General features: G+C 39.5%; 1 protein-coding gene across 4 annotated transcripts in view; it reads right to left on the bottom strand.

Moving 5' to 3' along the window:
• The window catches only part of LOC126480848 (glutamyl aminopeptidase-like), a 282827-nt gene that overhangs the window by 129313 nt on the left and 131668 nt on the right, over nt 1–21846 (bottom strand). For 3 of the 4 annotated variants that reach the window (XM_050104204.1, XM_050104207.1, XM_050104208.1), the window contains one exon: nt 9686–9906. In XM_050104204.1, coding sequence (XP_049960161.1) covers nt 9686–9906 — 221 coding nt within the window. The remainder of the gene's footprint in view (nt 1–9685; nt 9907–21846) is intronic. The other variant, XM_050104205.1, reaches the window with a different exon arrangement.

Here is a 21846-nt window from a genome sequence, read left to right as displayed (position 1 = left end):
GTGCACAGAACTTTTACTATCTGGTGTTTATAGACACTTTTGTACCAAACAGGTACAGAAAACTGAATAAGTTATTAAATCAGTGAAGCATTAAGACCCACATGTATATGAAGATATTTCACAAACACACCTACAAATATCAATCATCTTTCAGATGCACACAGTTCCCAAACTGACTAAAATGCTTGTTAACAAAACCACTTTACAATTAGGGAGAAAGAATAAATTGTACCATTTTCTCTGAATTGCAGATATAGGTATTGTCCTTGTGACACATCCTTCCATCTCAAACAATCTTCCTAGCTTCAATCTCTGCTAGCCCCTGCCCCAGGATCCTAACTTCACTCACCCTTCACACACACCATCCTCTCTGCAGTCTCCCTCTTCCTCCACTCTATCTCCACCTCCCAATCCATTCCGCCACATCACTGTGTGTTACAGCGTAAAGTCAAGTGCTGGAATGGCAGTCTGAAACGATAGAGCAGAGAGGCCTGTGAAAAAGACATCAGCCAACTGCAAGCTGACCGACCCCTCTCCATGAAGACAACGCAACAAAAGTGACATCTAGGAGAAGATGATGATTATGATGTTTGGTTTGTGGGGCACTCAACTGCACGGTCATAAGCACCCGTACGAAGTCCCAATTTTTACACAGTCCATTTCCTTTTCACAATCCAATCTAGTCACTGTCACAAATGATGATGAAATGACGAGGACAACATAAAAACCTGGTTCCCGGCCAGAAAAAAAGCCCCCAACCTGGCCGGGAATTGAACTTGAGACCCTGTGATCCAGTCTGGCGAAGAGGACATAGACGCTGCGTCGACTGGTTGCGGCCCAGTTCTGCAGAAGTGTCAAGACCGGCAACCTGGATAGAAGCATCCACCGTATTACTTTGCTTGTATTGAAATTGTTATACTGAAGGACACTGATTATGTTGCATGTTGCCCTTTGCTTGCGTTACATCTATGTATTTCCTAAAGTTAAGTATTGTCATTGACTCATTTCAGAATAAAACTCTTTAATATGATTTGCTCGAATTGTTGTCTAGCGATATGAGAAAGCATGTTTCCTAGACACCCCATATTTGATGAGTAGGCAGGATACAACAGGTGCACATGCCTTTGTACTCTACAGCTTTGAAGAATTCCTCTGAAAGCTAGCAACATTCTCAGTGCTTATCGATGGGTCAGTTCCTCAACTATTCAGTCACTTGTTGCCTTAACTACTCAAAACAATCAACACTGACAGATTACAATGTAATGCTTTTCAATAGTGTACACAGTAATGTCCAAATACTTTTGCTGCATTCCCACAACAACACACTGATGGCTGTCTATAAGAAATCATGTCAAGTTAAAGCAGTCATGTTATGACAACGTGCTGGAAAATAGTTCTGAATAACCTATCAGTGAAATAGTTTCTTGATAGGATGAAGAGAGAGATTTCTAGGAGTCATATGAATTGTTCTACTCAACACGAACTGTTGTAGTGATTCACATAGGTAATCTCGATCATTGTCCTTACAACTCTGACCTACTGCCAGTGCATCATCTTCAAGTTACTGAAGAAGGCAGTTTGCAACTGTTCCATTATTCAGTGTATCAACATCAAGTTTTCAGATTTCTGCTGTTTCGAAAGTGATGTCCTGGTGTGTCCGTGAAGTTAATATTTTACTAAGCTCGGTGATAAAACTGAAAGGTAGAGGTAGTGTGTAAAGGTCCTGACCACAGTGAATCAATTCAACTGCATATGCAATAAATTATATCTGTGGGAGCTTCTGGTACTTGACTGAAATTCAGTACTTGAAGTTTTTAGTAATAACTACTAGAGACAAGATAAGGTACTGAACAAAGAGAAACTGTGAGAACACAGAGACTTAAAACCTAGAATTAACATGAGACATGTAACACAGAAAAAAAGTAATAGAAGGAAGATGGCACAACTGTAAGTGTGGAAAGGATGTCATAAGTTATAGAACTGTTCCAACAATATATTGTATATCTAAATAGTTCAACAGAAACTTTTGCATTGCCTGCCTACCTGTTAATTTGAAAAAGCACAGATACAATGTGTGCAGGGTATGAAAAAAATCTGTGGGAAATACATAAATAAATACTGTGCAATAGAAACAAAATTAAGCCAGCCTGTTCAAAAATCAACACCTGTGAAATCAACTGCTTGGTAAAATTCAATATAATGTGGTTCTATCCTGTGAGTTGTAACATTCTTGCATCTTCTTTGGTATGCTGTCCACAAGGTAGTGGAGACATTGCTGCTCAAGTCTATGCTATTCTTTGAATGTCGTTCTCCTGAGACCACCCAGTGTGTGACAGTTTCAACTGTCCAAAGCATGCCTGATCACGTTCCTGTCAACTGACAATGCAGGTCATTCCATTCATTTGACACCTACCTCCTGGAGGAAGTATTTTACAAGGTGGGTGTGGTGTGTTAATGCATTATTGCCTTGAAGGATGAACCCCTGCCAAGAAGTATACAGTAATGTTGCACAATAGACTGTAGGATCTTGTCTCAATACTGCAAAGCCCTCAAATCACACTTGAGAGAGATGAGGAATTGGCAGACTTGGGATGTGCATTAGTATTTGGCCATCTTTACACTATTCTATGACAATCAACAAGCATCAGACACACCCTGCACTCTTCATTGAAGAGAATATGATGCTATTAATCCAGGCTCTATTACTTGTGTTCCGTAACTCACCTTCATGCATCATCGTGGTGAGGTGGGGGTCGTACTTTTGTTTGTGATGGATGCCCAGAAGTCAAACAGATCACTTGAAAAGGGTTGTATACTGCTTGGGTTGACACATCCCTACTAGTTGCTGCCAAAATGGCAGGTGCAGTTCTGTTATATTCCATAATTTGTAAATAGTTGTCATCAGCTGATGTTCTTGGCCGAAGGTGACCCTTGCTGATAATCTTCCTTTGCATAAAGTGACAGTATGTGCACAGCTAAGCTTGCAACAGTACTCTGATAAGAAGAAAGTGCGAAACAGGATTGCTGAAGTGAGTTCAGTGTGCACTCTTTGAGTGATCTAGAGCACAGCAGTATGCATCATTCTAAAAAAAATGTTCACGACTATAACTGTAACTCTGCCTAGGTTCAAATTATGTGTAAATATACATTTTATTAAGATGAAACATTGCCAATTGTTGGACATCCTCACTCGTGTCTTGCTTGCGAAGGGGACTGTACAAGGGGTGTTCGATAAGTAATGCAAAATTTTTTTCCTTGGCCAACTTTGGTTGAAAAAATGTGGAATATGTTGTGGGGCATTATGGAATACTCCTGCTTCATCCTCTATAATTTCATTAAGTTCAGATATGTGGTGTCACTATGTGTGGCCTTCAAATTGGCATTTGTAACAAAGGTGCATTCCAAAGCACAGAGCTGTCATTGGGCTTCTTTTGGCAAAAAAAACTAGAGCACACAGATATTCATAGATGCCTGCAGAATGTCTACATAGATCTGGCAGTGAAGAAAAGTACGGTGAATCATTTGGCGAGTAATCTGATCACTGCAGTAAAGTCACACAAACCTCACTGATCTCCCTTGTGCCAGCTGGCCACACACGGCAGTGACTCCTGCAATGCTGGAACGTACAGACACTCTCATTTGATGTGATCAACAAATCACAATGAAACACCTCACTACCCAAATGGACATCTCTGTTGGCAATGCTGACACACTCGTCCACCAGTTAGGGTATTTAAAGGTGTGTGCCCACTGAGTTCTTCACCACCTAGCAGAAGACCATAATGAGCAACAAAGGACCATCTGTGCAAAATAACTTGTGTGTTAAGAGGCTGATGAAGAAATTTTTTTTGCCAAACATTGTTACAGGTGATGAAACATGGGTTCATTACTTTGAACTGGAAACAAAATGATGATCCATGGAGTGGTGCCACACTACTTTTCGTCTGAAGGGAAAGGTCAAAGTTGCATGAAGGGGTTATTCTGTTTGATGTTCTGCCTGATAGTGCAACGACCAATTCTGAAGTGTATTGCACTACACTCACAAAACTGAAGAAATGATTTCAGCAAGTTTGCCGCAGCAACAGTGCAAATGAAATTCTCTTTCTTGATGTCAATACAAGACCTCACACAATTCTGTGCATCTGAGAGCAGCTCACAAAATTTCACTGGACTATTCTTCCTCATCCACCATACAGCCCAGTTTCGCACCTTCCAACTTCCGTCTGTTTGGCACAATGAAGGATACACTCCACAAGGAACAATATGTAGATGATGGGGAGGTTATCAATGCAGCAAGACTTTGGCTCTGACATTGACCAGTAGAGCAGTACCACACAGGCATACAGGGCCTCCCGGAAAGGTGGCCTAAGGCAGTCACCATGAATGGAGATTATGCTGAAAAATAGGGTTTTGTAGTCAACAGAGAGCAAAATAACATGGTGTATTGTAATCCTGAATAAAACCAGCCTGCTTTCAGAAAAAAAAAATGTGTTGCATTAGTTACTGAATGCCCCTTGTGTATACATGTTTCACTTTAATCTTGCCAAAGAGGGAAATTCCCCTTGGCACTGATGTTGTAAATAAAGAAAATGGGAGATCATAAACAGTGACAATCCTGACAATCTAGTCTACTGGCAAGGCATAATTTTTCAAATGGCCAATAACACAAACCATAAACAGCTGCGAGGCAGAAGGAAATGAGGGAAATGGCTGCTTTATCAATTCCCTCACCTGTCACAGGCATTCTTCTGGCCAGCCTACTGTACACAAGCTGCTGCAACCTGTTTGTTTGGAGACACAGTGCATCCTACTGCATGCAGGTTTACTTTTTCTTCTGTTACATAGCTAGCTGTCTGTCACAATTTCCAATGGTCGAAATACACTGCTCAAAACAATTAGAGGGACAATAATTTGATCGAGTGTACCATAAACACAGGCCATGATTAAGATACATACTATTGCTCTTAGTCTTCTGACATGTTTTATTAATGCAAACAAACCTCTAGAATACATTTGAAAGCAGTGACTTAGTAGCAGTATTCAACTGTATCATGTTATATCTAAGAGTGAAGTGGATGTGCAGTGTCTCACACTGCAATCTAGTGAGGCAGAAAGTGTTCAAGTAATGTCATTACTGCAGGAAGGATGAACTATTCGTGCAGTGTCTATAGGTCTTGAAGTGGTTTCACCTATTGTTGGAACTGCTTTGAAATCATTTTGTGAAACTAGTACATAGGAGATGAGTAAGAAAAATAATGAGACTCATTTTTTATCCGCGAAAGTTTCTATTTTTTTGAAACAACAATATGGTTACCTTCAAAGTAGTCCCCTTAGGCAATTATACACTAGCGGAGTCATTGATCCAGGCTTGAGAGTAGCACTGAAAGGCTTCGACCGACAGGCGCTCTAACATGTCATTCACATTCTCCAGAATCCTAAATTATGTCCTTCTAAAACACATCTCAATTTTGGCAAAAGAAAAAAACCACAAGGGCTCAGATCAAGGGAATTGGGGGATTGGGGGGGGGAGGGGGGGGGGGAGGCTGTGTAACAACAGGAATGCTGTTTTGAGATAAAAAATTCTGTGATGGAAGTGGCCGAGTGATGTGGGGTGTTGTCATGATGGAGCATCCAACTTGTCAGCAATGTCCGGTCTTGCTCGATTCATCCTTTTCCTGAGCATTTAAAAAAACGAGCCGCAAATCATCCTTATTGTTAAACGTCGGTCTGATCTCAAGAGTATGCACACATTTGACACTCATCTGTTTTTGAAGCTGAAGGTTCATGTTCATTGTGTTCTTGGCCTTCCAAAAATGATTTGTCCAAGCAAAAAAACTTGTCCTCTTGAGAAGGAATGTTCCCCCACTGGCCTGTTTCAACTTTTCAAAGGTCACAATCACAGATTTCCCAAGTTTAACACATTAACTTGATTGCATAATGTTGCTCTAAATTCCACTCTTCCATTTTTGTAACACACAATAAAAACACAACTTCACTGATGACACTCAAAAATCATTTGATGGCTGTATGGAGCTGAAACTCTGACTGAGCATCTGCGATGAACACACTGGTCTACAAAAGCAGAACAACACAGCACTGCCAGATCTCCTGCAGTCTCATTATTTTTCTTATACACAAGGGAGCCAGGGCAAAGGAGAAAACAAAAAATTGGCCAGAGATGACTGATATGTGGTTAATTATTCTCTCTACCAGCACACAAAATGGTATAAGAGCAACGACTTGTTCAGTGTCAATGACCAAACAACACGCAACAGACTATGAGAGGAAGGTTTAAGACCAAGAAGAACTCATCATGGCCCTCGAGTAACTGCTTGGAACATGAGAGACTGACTTATTTGCTGAGGAACAAAGACCCTGGGAGTTGTATCAGTGGTGGGATGTATTGTTTATAGATGAGTCCCATTTCCATCTAACACAGTGCAATGGACGTTCACATGTATAATGTCATTGTGGTAAATGTTATAATGAAGCAGCAGTCCGGGAAATGGACAGATCTGGATGTGGCACAGTAATGGTGTGTGGTGGCATCACAACTAATGGTCAACTGGACTTCCAGATACTCAGACATTCAATTATTAGATAGGCCTCCTCTGAGTCTTGACCTCAGTCCTATTCAGTTTATATGTGATATGCTGGAAAGACAACTTTGGGCCCATCTTGCAGCATTTCAGACTCTGTAACAGCTTGCAGAGGTCCTTATTAAGGAATGGGAAAAAAATCGCACTAGAAAATATTTGCAGATCCATCAGGAATATGCCTCAAAGATATGTGGCAGTAACGGAGAGCCTTCCGGATACTGAAATGTTTCTTTTTGTGCCCTTATGTGCCTGAAGTGGAGGAGTTCTGACTTTGCTTTATGACATTGTGTTGAATTTATGGCAACAGCACCAACATTTGTGATGAGAAGATTAGATTAGCAATGTAGGAAAAAACAGATTGCTACTTACCATAAAGAAGACGCGTCAATTTGCAGACATGTACGATTAAGAGGTACTCTCACTTGTAGCTTTTGGCCACAGCCTTCATAAGTAAACACACACACACACACACACACACACACACACACACACAGTGTGCGCCCACCAACTCCAGCATCTCGGCTGGAACACATCATCATGTGGGATGGAAGCAGCAATCTGGAAAGGGCGCGCGCATGTATGTATGTGTGTATGTGTGTGTGTGTGTGTGTGTGTGTGTGTGTGTGTGTTTTTAAAAAAGGCTGCGGCTGAAAGCTACATGAGTGTGTTTTAATCGTGCCTGTCTGCAACTTGACATGTCTTCTTTATGGTAATAAGCACTCTATTTTTTCCTACACTGTTGATATTCCTACTTGGAGTTTCTATTTTTTGGAGATTAGATTAGATGTATTTTTCATTCGAAATGATCCATGGTGAGGATATCCCTGGGGATGTGCAACATAGTAGAAAACAAGAGTACACAAATAATATTTACATAATAAGAACAGATACGCTAATGAATCTTCCACAGACTTCAAATGAAATTGACTTCACAGATGAGGTAAAAAAAGGTAAATAAATAATAAATAAATAATATTTAACAGCATTTATTTACAATGATCACATTACTGCACAAAATTTGTACAGAATTCAGATTGTATGCAATATTTGCATTATGTGATATTATTAATAACATATATGTATCAATCGATCCTGCTTAGAAATTCATCAATGGTGTAGAAAGAGCTGGCCATCAGTAAATCCTTTGACTCTCCTGAAACTAAACTTTATTATTAATTGAACTTTTTATGGTTGCTGGCAGGCATGTTCTGAAAACGGGTATTGCTGAACACTGGTCATCTTTCTGGACCAAAGTGACTTTAAATCTTTGTGTAAGTTATTTCTAGTACTGAATCCATGCACTGAGGTGTTGGTCTGAAAAATATATATTTTTTATTGACAAATATCATTAAGGAATAAATATATTGGGAAGCAGTAGTATCTCCAGTTTCTTAAACAGCCCTCTCCAGGATGTTCTTGAGTTCACATCACAGATAATTCATATTGCACATTTTTGGGGCAAAAAAACTTTAGCTTGGCTTGATGAGTTAACCCAGAAAAATAGACCCGTGTGACATTAAGGAATGAAAGTCAGCATAGTATGCTAGCTTTTTAATTTTGTATCATCTAAGTCTGACAACAGTCACATAGCAAATACAGATTTGTTTAGGACTTCAGCAGTTTTGCAGTATGCAACTCCCAGTAAAATTTATTATCCAGCTGTAATCCCAAGAATTTAACAGTGTCAAATTCTTGTATCTAGTTGTCACCATATTTTAGGGATTTCTTTCAAGTTCTGTATTGCATATGTCATATTTTTTCAAAGTTTAGTGACACAATCAACTAGGAACCATTTATTAATGTCCTTAAACATTTCATTAGCTGACCTTCCCAAGGCTATACTTGATATAATATTTATTGCAATATTTGTATCATCTGCTAACAAACCAAACTTGGCATCTGGTAATGTTACTGATAAAAGGTCACTGATATACACAAGCAAAAGTAAGAGCCTTAAGTTGGAACCTTGGGGAACACCACATGTTACTTGTTCCCAGTTGGATAATACCTGATAGCTTAATAATGTCTCTTTCCTATTGATATTCTTTGTTTTCTGTCAGAGATATACGATTTGGACCATTCTGCAGCATTTCCTGTAACATCATCATACTCTAATTTACTTAAAAGGATATTGTAAAATCCAGGATACAATGTAACAATACAAAGAGAAGGATAGTTACAGCCAGAGATTATGGTTGTGTGTGTGTGTGTGTGTGTGTGTGTGTGTGTGTGTGTGTGTGTGTGTGTGTGTGTGTGTGTCTGTGTATTGGGGGGGGGGGGGGGTGTTCTGATGAAGGCTTGTTTGGCAGAAAGCTTTGACAGTCTTTTGTTGTGCCTATCTGCAACCTAGTATCTCCACTATATGGTGAGTAGCAACTATCCTTCTCATAATATTGTCAAATTCAGTGTAATCTGGATTTAGTTTCAGGGGAAAACAGTTTTCAAATAAGTTAAAAAGATTACTTTGAGCAGTTAGCATTGGGAAAGAGGCTTTCAATTAAAAACACACACACACACACACACACAATGCAAGCCCTGATGACAGTTCAACAACTTTTTTTAGTAGTTTATAAATAAATCAGGAAGTCTAAATAACACCACAGAAATGTGTAATACAGATGTATCTTGCACAGCTCCATCATGGAAAGACACACATCAATGATACAGTAAACTAGCATAATAGCAGGAAAACTGATATTATTAACAGAAAAGTGATCAAAAAGCTGCTGAAACATGCAAGAGTTACTATATGTTATGAGGTTGCGACTATATGCTTGACAGAATCATAATCAATTATGCACACAATGTAAAAAGCGAATGCATAATTTAGTGTAAACTATTGAGCCTGGAGAAAGATGGTAGTGGGTGGAAATATAGAGAAACATAAAGTGTGTGAACCGAAAAAGGCACTAGTGTATCAATTTTAGATATATATTATACTGATCTGATAAAGCTAAAGGATTACATAACGAATACAATCAATACTATTCACTACAATTACTCTTAAATGTAGAAATCTGATGAAATTAGTATGTTTAATAAATATGGTGGTAACAGTTTTAGTTTGTTGGGAATGATGTACTTGCTTTCTCTCGCCATCCTTGGTGACATAGCTGCTGAGGTAGAAACCTTCAAGCTCACGAGAAAGACGTGATGTGAACCTGAGGCTGAGTGTATAATTAATTTTTTTTCGGAACTTGTCCCTGGCTTCAAGGTATATTTGCTGACCGGCTGGATACTCCAGCAGACGGGAAATTGCCATACGATGGTTACGTCCACTGGAGTGAATGCTCTGTAACACAATCAGCTGGTGCACAAAGCACCATAATACTCTGTAGTAGCAGGGCAAAAGATTATACTGAAGTTTAAGCAGAAAATAATTTAACTCTATTAGAAGTCATGATGCTGTCTACTATTTTAAGTGGAAAATATAACAGGCAGTAGAATATGGAAGTCAACATACACATACAGCAGTCATAACAAATACACAAAATATGCAACCAAAAGACACCTGCTGGCAAATATATTCATCTGCATATGCATTTGAAGTAGCAGTGACATCAATGTTAAAAATAAATGTTACTGTAAAATACTTCTTTTTCATTTTGGAGGCAGACAAAACAGATTGCATAAATACTACTACAATGCTGTACAAATTAACACTGTCCTCACATTGTTGTTCTGGTCTTCAGTCCAGAGACTTGTTTAATGCAGTTCTCCATGCTACTCTATCCTGTGCAAACCTCTTCATCTCCAGATAACTGCTACAAATTACATCCTTCTGAATCTGCTTAGCGTATTCACCTTTTGGTCTCCCTCTATGATTTTTACTCTTCACGCTTCCCTCCAGTACTAAATTGGTGATTCCTTGATGCCTCAGAACATGTCCTATCAACTGATCCCTTCTTCTAGTCAAGTTGTGCCACAAATTCCTCTTCACCCAAGTTCTCTTCAGTACCTCCTCATTAGTTACGTAATCTACCCATCTAATCCTCAGCATTCTTCTGTAGCACAATATTTTGGAAACTTCTATTCTCCTCTTGTCAAAACTGTTTATTGTCTGTGTTTCACTTCCATACATGGCTACACTCCATACAAATACCTTCAGAAAAGACTTACAGACACTTAAACCTAGACTCAATGTTAATATATTTCTTTTTGTCAGAAATGCTTTCCTTGCCATAGCCAGTCTACTTTTTATATTCTCTCTACTCTGATCATCATCAGTTGTTGTGCTCCCCAAATAACAAAACTTAATTACTACTTTACATGTCTCATTTCCTAATCTAATACGCTCAGTATCATCTGATTTAATTTGACTACATTCCATTATCCTTGATTTGCTTTTATTGATGTTTACCTAATATCCTCCTTTCAAGTCATTATCCATTCTGTTCAGCTGCCCTATCAGGTCCTTTACTGCCTCGGCAAACCTCAAAGTTTTTATTTCTTCTCTATGGATTTTAATTCCTACTCCAAATTTTTCTTTGTTTCCTTTACTGTTTGTTCAACATACAGATTGAATAACATTGGGGATAGGCTACAACCCTGTCTCACTCCCTTCTCAACCACAGATTCCCTTTCATGTCCCTCAACTCTTATGACTGTCATTTGGTTTCAATACAAAACCTTTTACTCCCTGTATTTTACCCCAGCCACTTTCAGAATCTGAAAGAGAGTATTCCAGTCAACACTGTCAAAAGCTTTCTCTAAGTCTACAAATGATAGAAACATAGGTTTGCCTTTACTTAACCTATCTTCTAAGTTAAGTTGTAGGGTCACTACTGCCTGGCGTGTTCCAAAATTTCTATGGATTTCATACTGATCTTCCTCGAGGTCGGCTTCTACCAATTTTTCCATTTGTCCGTAAAGAATTCGTGTTAGTATTTTGCAATCATCACTTACTAGACTGATAGTTTGGTAATTTTTACACCTGTCAAAACTTGCTTTTTTGTGATGGGAATTACTGTATTATTCTTGAAGTCTGAGGGTATTTTGCCTGTCTCATACATCTTGCTCACCAGATGGGAGAGTTCTGTCATGGCTGGCTTTCCCAAGGCTATCAGTAGTTCAAATGGAATGCTGTCAACTCCTTTTTTTTTTACTTTGGTCTTTCAGTGCTCTGTCAAATTCTTCACGCAGCACCTTATCTCCCGTTTCATCTCCATCTACGTCCTCTTCAATCTCCACAATATTGCCCTCCAGTACATCATCCTTGTATAAACCCTCTATACTCCTCCCACCTTTTTGCTTTCCCATTTTTTCTGGTTTTCCATCTGAGCTCTTGATATTCATACAGGTGGTTCTCTTTTCTTCAAAGGTCTCTTTAATTTCCTGTAGGTAGTATCTATCTTACCCCTAGTGATATATGCTTCTACATCCTCACATTTGTCCTCTAGCCATCCCTGCTTAGCCATTTTACATTTCCTGTCGATCTGATTTTTGAGATGTTTGCATTCCTTTTTGCTTGCTTCATTTACTGCATTTTTATATTTTCTCCTTTTACCAATTAAAATAAATTACCCAAGAAGTTTTACTAGCCCTCTTCTTTTTACCTACTTGATCCTCTTCTGCCTTTACTATTTCATCTGCCAAAGCTACCCATTCTTCTTCTACTGTATTTCTTTCCCCCATTCTTCTCAATTGTTCCCTAATACTCTGTCTCAAACTCAAAACAGCCTCTGGTTCTTTCAGTTTATCCAGGTCCCATCATCTTAAATTCCAACCTTTTTGCAGTTTCTTCAGTTTCAATAAACAATTCATAATTGCAGTCAGAGTCCACACCTGCCTCTAAAAATGTCTTACAGTTTAAAACCTGGTTCCTAAACTTCTGTCTTGCCACTATATAATCTTAAACCTTCCAGTGTCTCCAGGCCTCTCCCATGTAAACAATCTTCTTTCGTGATTCATAAACCAAGTGTTAGCTATGATTTAGTTATGATAAAGTTATTCTCTGTGTAAAATTCTACCAGGCTGCTTCCCCTTTCGTTCCTTACCCCCAATTCCCACTTCGTATTCACCTACTACTTTTCCTTCTCTTCTTTTTCCTACAATTGTATTCCAGGCCCACATTACTACTAAATTTTTGTCTCCCTTAACTATCTGAATAATTTCTTTTATCACATCATACATTTCTTCACTCTCTTCATCATATGCGGAACTAGTTGGCATATGAACTTGTACTACTGTGGTAGGTGAGGGCTTCATGTCTATCTTTGCTACAATAATGGGTTCACTATGCTGTTCATAGCAGCTTATCCATGTTCCCATTTTTTATTCAGTATTAAACCCACTCCTGCATTACCATTATATGATTTTGTATTTATAACCCTGTATTCACCTGACCAGAAGTCTTGTTCCTCCTGCCACTGAACTTCACTAATTGGCACTATATCTAACTTTAATGTATCTATTTTGCCTTTTTAAATTTTCTAACCTACTGCCTGATTAAGGGATCTGACATTCCACACTCCAATCCACAGAATGCCAGTTTTGTTGCTCCTGATAACGACACCCTCCTGAGTAGTTCCCATCTGGAGATCCAAATGGGGGACTATTTTTCCCCCAGAATATTTTACCCAAGAGGATACCATCATCATTTGACCATACAGTAAAGCTGCAAGCCCTCAGGAAAAATTACAGCTGTAGTTCCCCCTTGCATTCAGCTGTTCACAGTACCAGCACAGCAAGGCCGATTTGGTTGATGTCACAAGGCCAGATCAGTCAATCATCCAAACTGTTGCCCCTGCAACTACTGAAATGGCTGCTGCCACCCTTCAAGAACGACATGTTTGTGTGTCCTCTCAACAGATACCTATGTTGCAGTTCTACCAACTGTATGGCTATCTGTATCGCTGAAGCACACAAGCCTCCCCACCAACGGCAAGGTCCATGGCTCATGGGGGGAGGGGGGTCCTCACATTATCTACACCAACAATATGAATGTGATTACAGTATTTCCTAAATTCTCCCATTGTTCACAGAGTTTTAATTAAACAAATATTGCTTTTATCAGTGCAATTTCAAATTTCCTCTCTCTTATTAAACAAAGAAACTAGCTGCTGACTATATGGTCTTTTGTTACACTCATTTAGCTTCTCTGTCACTACATTAGTAATGCTATTGACCTTGAGTATTACTCCAGCAGAGACTACACAATATTTACTTTTAACTTGGTTTTAAAGCTTATATAAAACTAACAGCAATTTTTAATGGAAAGGGGTAAAGGTAATGGCTCACCATTCAGTTGAGGCATTGAGCTATCAACAAGCACATCAATACAGAGCTTGAATATGCAACCCCTCCCCTCCGAACACACTAATAACTTGGCATCTCATTTATACAGTGACTTGTTACTTATATTCCTTCCACAGAGAATGGTTTGGAACAGCTCTCCGTATAGTCTATCAAGTGCAAGTATTTTCATCTCTGCATTGCTACTACAATCTATGTCCACAATAACATACTTATTGTATTCAAGCATTTGTCCAATTTTTACCCCCCCCCCCCCCCCCCCCCAAATCAACACTCACTCTCTCTCTCTCTCTCTCTCTCTCTCTCTCTCTCTCTCTCTCTCTCACACACACACACACACACACAAAATAATTTTTCTCCCACTCCCCTCTTATGGTAGGGTTTTTAAATACTTTTTCCCTTATCAGATTCAGCAGTTCTGTATTAGTTACCTGGTTTACTCATCTAATTTTCAACATTCTTCTGTAACTCTACATTTCAAGAGCTTTTCTTCTTGTACATACTTATTGTACACACTCCACTTCCATAGAAGGCATGTAGAGAATGGACATTTGAAGCTGACTGCAGAATGATTTTACTGTCACTCATACACTCCACATCAGGACCATGAAGATAAGAGAAATTGGGGCTTGTATGCTGGTATATAGACTGTCATTTTCCCCCACTATTTGCAAATGGAACAGGAAATGAAACAACTAATAGAGGTACAGAGTACCCTCCACCATGTTCCACACAGTGGCTTGTGGTGTATGCATATAGATGTAGATGATGTAGAAAGCTACACTCTAGGCATACACTTACAGAAAAGGCTAGCTAACATTTGTATTTGGCGTTTTCTTTTTTGTAAACACTTCTTGCTATTGCCAGTGCGCATTTCATGTCCTTTTTACTTCTGATACTATCAGTTACTTTGCTATCCAAACAGCAAAGCTTATATATTACTTGTAAAGTCTTCTTTCCTATTTCAGTTCCTCTAGCATCACCTGATAGAATTAAATTACACTCAGTTAACCTCATTTTACTTTTGTTAATGTCTGTCCTACCACCCCTTTTCAAGGCATTATTCAAACCATTCAACTGATCTTTCAAGTCCTTTGTCATCTCTGATAGAATTACAATGTTATCTGTAAAACCTTAATGTTTTCATTTCATCATGCAGAACTGTTATCCCTTTCCCAAATTTCTCTTGTTTCCTATACCACCTGCTCTATATACAGATTCAATAAAATGGGGGATAAGCTGCAACCCTTTCTCACTCCTCTTTTAGCTATTTCCTCCATTTCATGTCCAGCTCTTACAGCTGCCACCTGGTATTTGTGCAAGTTGTAGATAATGTTCCATACTCTGTATTTTATCTCTGATAACTTCAGAATTTCAAAGTGTATTCCAGATAACATTGTCAAAGTTTTTTTTTTAATGTAAAAATGCTGTAAATGTGAGTTTTTCTTTCTTTAGTCTATATTTTAAGATTAGTCATAGGGTAAAAATTGCAAAATTCTACCAGGTGGCTCCTCCTGTCATCCCCCCCCCCCCCCCCCTTCCAAGTCACTGCTCCACTGTTTTCCTTCTCTTTCTTTTCCTTCCATCAAATTCCAGTTCCACATCATATTTTTTCATCTCCCTTAATAGACTGAATAATTTATTTTATCCCATCCACATTGTTTCACTCTCTCCATCCAAATGAACACCTATCGTTAACATGGTTTATTTATGCTGCTGCTGACACGACTGTAATAGTTTGGTGGAAGCGGGCTAAAAGTTTCCGATTTTTGATGATTGAGAATCAGGATGGGAATACTAGTGAGAGAAGCATGTGGAAAAGTGGAAAGGGTACCTTCTAAATCTACTACTACAGCTGCCAGTTTCACTGCTCCCTGGTGTACTATTGTGGATCAGGGCTTTGTGGCTGTCATGGCTATGATAATCCTTTCACTATGTTATTCATAGTAGTTTCCCTAGATTCCTATTTTCTTGCTAACAGTTACACATAGTCCTGCGTTATTTCTATTTGATTCTACGAGGATGGTTTGATGAGTCTGGTAAATTTCCATGAAAGAATGGAACATTTTTGTTGTGCCTTCATGGTTGGTAAGCTCGATTATTGCAAGGATCTTATAAAGAATTTCAACAACGCACAGCATACAGTTCATTGTTGACAGCCATGTGTATTGGTCAATGTGTGAACTGCAATTAAAAATGGAGAAAATTATTTTTGTGCTATTATTAAACATTTTCATTTGAAGGGTTGGACTGCTGCACAAATCAAAACAGAGTTGGATGAAACTTCCTCGCAGATTAAAACTGTGTGCCGGACCAAGACTCGAACTTGGGACCTTTGCCTTTTGCGGGCTAGTGCTCTACTGACTGAGCTACCCAAGTACGACTCAGGCCCCGTCCTCACAGCTTTAATTCTGCCAGTACCTTGTCTCCTACCTTCCAAACTTCACAGAAGCTCTCCTGCGAACCTTGCAGAAGGAGAGCTTCTGTGAAGTTTGGAAGGTAGGAGACAAGGTACTGGCGGAATTAAAGCTGTGAGGACGGGGCGTGAGTCGTGCTTGGGTAGCTCAGTCGGTAGAGCACGTACCCGCGAAAGGCAAAGGTCCCGAGTTCGAGTCTCAGTCCGGCACACAGTTTTAATCTACCAGGAAGTTTCATATCAGCGCACACTCCACTGTAGAGTGAAAATTTCATTCTAGAGAATTGGATGAAGTTCATGTGGATTCTGCACCACCATTGAAGACCACTTACTCTTGGATTAATGAATTTAAATATGGTTGGACAAGCACTGAAAATGAAGTGATCTCTAGCCATCCAAGTGAGGTCACCACAAAGGAAATCATTGACAAAATCCGTGATATAGTAAGTCACCCCAACTGAGTGAGTGCATTATATCCTGCATGGAGGATTGGCTATGAAGAAGCCGTGTGCAAGGAAAGTGCAGCAATTGCTCCCAGTTGACCAAATGCATATCAAGCACAACATTTCAACACAATGTCTAGCAATGTTTACCTGCAAGATTTTTTTGTTCTGATTTGTGACTTTAATGAAACCTGCATCTGTAATTACACACCATAGTCAAAACGGCAGAAAAACAGTGAACAAATGCTGGTGAAAGTGCACTGAAGAAGGTGAAGACAATTCTGTCAGCTGGTATGATGATGACTCCCAAGGAATAATACTCATAGACTACTTGGAAACAGGTAGAACCATAATTGGACCCCATTACTCAATTGTTGGAGTGTTTGTATCTTGTGTTGGATGAACGAAGACAAAGGTTGACATACAAAAAAGTGCTCTTTCACCAGGTTAATGAATCATCCCACACATCATTGATAACAAAGGCAAAAGTGCATGAATTGTGCCTCAAATTGATTCCTCGTCCACCCTATTCACCATTCTTAGGCTCAAGTGACTTCTTCCTGTTTCTTAACTTAAAAGTTTGTTTTCTGGGAAGAAATTTTCACCAAATGAAAAAGCGACAGTTGCAGTCAAAGAGCACCTTGTAAAGTTTGACAGAATCCATTTATCTGATGGGACGATAAAGCGGGAGGATCGGTGGACCAGGTTTACTATGTCGAGAAGTATTGTGAGTTGTTTATGAAACAAACATTTTTCTTACTTTTTTTTATCAGACTTATCAAACCACTCTCATACATTAATAATTCTGTATTCACCTGTCCACAAATCCTGCTCCTCTTTCCACTACACTTTACTAATTCCCACTATATTTAACTTCAACTTATTCTGTTTTCAAATTCTACAATTTGTCAAATACTTAAGGGAGCTAATATTCTACTAACTGTTCTGGAACACCATATATGTTTTTTGATTGAAGACATCCCCCTGAGTAGTCATCAGCCATGCCTCACTGCCTGGTAGCCATACCATAAGGATGGAGATGCCAGTCTAACACTGGATCCTGAAGATGGGTGTCAACCACTTCCGTGCCTGCAGGGGAAATAGTCTAGATGATTTAATTATCTGGCTTTGTAATATAAGTAGACACAGCCATGACTTTTTGTTACTGCAGTGCAACTGAAAGCAAGGGAAACTACAGACTTTATATTCCCCTGAGAGATGTTATTTTGTGTTTTATGTGCATTTTTCTGAGATATCCCATTTTAATTACTTGAACATGCTCGCAGAGGCTCCAATTAACTGTCTATGTTAGATATAAAGACTTTAAAATAATTGCACTGTAACTCTATTCAGCAGTAAATAGAAGCCTTTCATACTATAGTCTGATTCACAAATGATGACAGCCAAGGTTGACACTCAGCATGTCTAGCTATTTTCGATTGTCCATGGAACCACGGGTCCGGCTGGAAGGCGGTTGCTACTGCTGCTGCCGCCAGCTGCAATGACAACTTCCAAAACTACAATGATGGGGAGTGGAGGCTGCCACCACCCTGCAGGCCTGCTGGAGGTTCGATATACCTGACCTGGACTCCGTCCATAATCTGCCTTCAAGTGGGTCTGCACTGCTGCTGCTCATCCCATTCCTGTGGCAGATGTTGATGCTGCTGGCTCCTGTCTCCTAAGCAGGGGCCCGAGGGCCAACCACTGTGAGGCACTTAACACTTCAGGTGGACCTGGTTCAAGATTCCTGAATGCAAATCTTCGATGTCAACAAGAGCACTTTACAGATCAGTACTTAGAGGTGGAGGCTGCCAGAATCCACAGGTCGATGACTGCCTTGTCACATAGCAGCTGCCACCTAATGCTTCGCTGTGCTGACGATACTGCAAGATGAGGTCAAGCCAGCCCTCTGCTACTGATAAGGCACTATTCCACCATGCTGGTTGTGGTGCAGTGCTTTGCAGGACAATCCTGTATTACTGCCAAATAAATGTGTTATTGTTAATGATGTTCTCTTGGTACTCTCAAACATAATTAGGACCTCACCACCGCATCCTGCCTGGCTCTCTCCTGACAATGGTAGAAACCTGGGACCAGACCCTTGTATCTGGTGATGGCAAGTGGTTGCCAGTGGTAGAGATGTTTACATCTGGTGCCACACCCACACATCTAGGACAACAGCAGCTGGCTTTCTATGCAGCTCTGACATGCTATGAGATGAAATTCATAAAAATGCACTGTGGTTTTCTTTCTAGTTCTGTATTTTCATATTGCCATGGTGAGTCACAGGAACCTTCAAAGTACATTAAAAGTTTCGTTTGTTAACTACAGGAACCTACAGATTTACCTTAGTTCCACAGGAACACTAGAGAACTTTACTTGCAGCCAGTGAGATGTCTGTATTGCAATTTATCTGGACATGACTTGCCACATGTTCAAGCTGTCTCAGCTACTATAGTACATGTAGAAGAATTGATCACAAAACACAATCTGTGCACAGAATGTCATTGGGCTATGATACGGCACAATGATTAATTATAGTTTAATTCCTGTTTTTGCCTATCATAGGTGCAGTTCCTTCTTTTCTGGTATAACGGAAGATGCCAGAAACATAACCAGTGATTCTAAATGAAATGGTGGAAGCATTGAAGGGGCAAATAGCTCCATTGTTACAATACAAACCACAATGCAACAGGGGCAAGACAATGAAACATTGCGAAGGAGAAGAGAGCAAAGGAAAGCCACTGGGGGCCAAGGACTCCTTAATTGAGGAGAAAATAAAAACATGATAGTGTTCCAGACCATGCCATTAATCCCACACCAGTTAACCTCATAGCACCATTTTCAGGGAATGTAATCGATGATGTATCTATTTTTATTAGTGATATAGAGGCTGCCCCAAATTGGGAAAATTGTTGGAAGAAACATCCTTGAATATGTCTAGGTTAGGGTTAGTGTATGACTCAAAAATATATGTTATGTCCCACGTGGTCTAGGGGTAGCATCTTTGATTCATAATCACAATGCCCTCGGTCCCGGGTTCAAACCTTGCCACAACTTAAATTTTGAATAAAAGTCGTCAGCAGTGGTGGCCGAAGATTTCTGGCATAAGAAGTCATCCCATTAAACCAACAGCCTTGTCAAAGAGAGTGGACAAGCAAACAGAGGTTCAGAACACCCTCTTGCCCTTGGGGAATGGAAACCATTGCATTAAAGATACAATGTGTATTCACAGGACACGTGGCCTGTAACTGAGAAAAAAGTGTCATGATGATCTCTCTGCTGGCAAAATATTCCAGAACAGTTCCCCATTTGGATCTCTGCGAGGGGACTGCCAGGGGGAGGTGATCATGAGAAGAAGATTGAATAACCAATGAAAGTATAATGTTCTAAGAGTTGGGGCATGGAATGTCAGAAGTTTGAACTTAGTAAGGAAGTTAGAAAATCTGAAAAGGGAAATACTAAGGTTCAATCTAAATATGGTGCAGGTCGGTGAAGTGAAATGGAAAGAAGACACAGGATAATATCAACAGTGTCAGAAAATGGTATCATGGGAGGCAGGGCAGAGAGTAAGTTACTGTGAACAGTTCAGTAATACGGTTGTTCTCATCAGAATTAACAGCAAACCAATACCGACCTTGACAGTTCATGTGCATATGCTAACATTGCAAGAAGAGGATGAAAAGAGAGAGAAAGAGTATATGAGGATATTGAAAGCGTAATTCAGTATTTGAAGGGAAATGAAAATCTAATAATCTTGGGGGACTGGAATGCAGTTGCAGGGGATGGAGCAGAAGAAAGGGATAAGCGAGAATATGGGCTTGGTACTAGGAATGAGAGAGAAGAAAGATTAATTGCATTCTGCAATAAATTTCTGCTAGTAATAGTGAATAGTCTGTTCAAGAATGACAAGAGGAGGTGGTATACTTGGAAAATGCCAGGACATTCAGAAAGATTTCAGTTAGATTACATCGTGACCAGGTAGAGATGCTGAAATCAGATACTGGATTGTAAGGCGCACACACCAGAATATATGCACTCAAATCACAATTTAGCAGTGGTGAAGAGCAGGCTGAAGTTTAAGAGACTAGTCAGGAAGAATCTGTGCACAAAGAAGTGGGATATGGATAAGTACTAACAAATGAAGAGATGCATTTGAAGTTCTCTGAAGCTACAGATATTGCGATAAGGAATAGCTCCATAGGCAGTTCAGTTGAAGAGGAATTGACATCTCTAAAAAAGGGCACTCACAGAAGTTGGAAAGGAAAACAGTACTAAGAAGGTAACTGTTAAGAAACAATGGGTAACAGAAGAAATACTTCATTTGATCGATGAAAGAAGGAAGTACCAAAATTGTTCACAAAAAACAGGAATATGGAAATACAAGTCCCTTAGAAATGAAATAAATAGGAAGTGCAGGGAAGCTAAGACGAAATGGCTGTAGGAAAAATGTGAAGAAAACGAAAAAGAAATGATTGTTGGAAGGACTGGATCAGCATATAGGAAAGTAAAACAACATTCGGTGAAACTAAAAGCAAGGGGGGTAACACTAAGAGTGCAATAGGAATTTCACTTTTAAATGCAGAGGAGGGAGTGAATGGATGGGCAGAGTACACTGAAGCCCTCTATGATATGCAAGACTTGTCTGATGACATGATAGAAGAAGAAACAGGAGTCAGTACAGAAGAGATTGGGGATCCAATATTAGAATCAGAATTTAAAAGAGCTCTGGAAAATTTAAAATCAAATAAGGCAGAAGGAATAGATAAGGTTCCAACTGAATTTCAAAAAGTTACGGGAAGTGGCAACAAAATAATTATTCACATTGGTGTGTAAAATGTTTAAGTCTGGCGACATACCATCTGACTTTTGGAAAAACATCATCAACACAATTCAGAAGATTGCAAGAGCTGACAAGTGTCATGCATCCAAGTTATTGACAAGAATAATATACAGACGAATGGAAAGGAAAACTGAGGTTGTATTGATCAGTTTGGCTTTAGGAAAGATAAAAGCACCAGAGAGGCAATTCTGACTTTGCAATTGATAATGGAAGCAAGACAAAAGAAAAATCATGACACGTTCATAGGATTCGTCAACCTGGAAAAAGCGTTTGATAATGTCACATCATGCA

This window comes from Schistocerca serialis, chromosome 5, assembly GCF_023864345.2.
Source record: "Schistocerca serialis cubense isolate TAMUIC-IGC-003099 chromosome 5, iqSchSeri2.2, whole genome shotgun sequence".
NCBI lineage: Eukaryota > Metazoa > Arthropoda > Insecta > Orthoptera > Acrididae > Schistocerca > Schistocerca serialis.
Note: the sequence above shows the minus strand (reverse complement) of the source record. Positions and strands in the feature narration are given on the sequence as shown.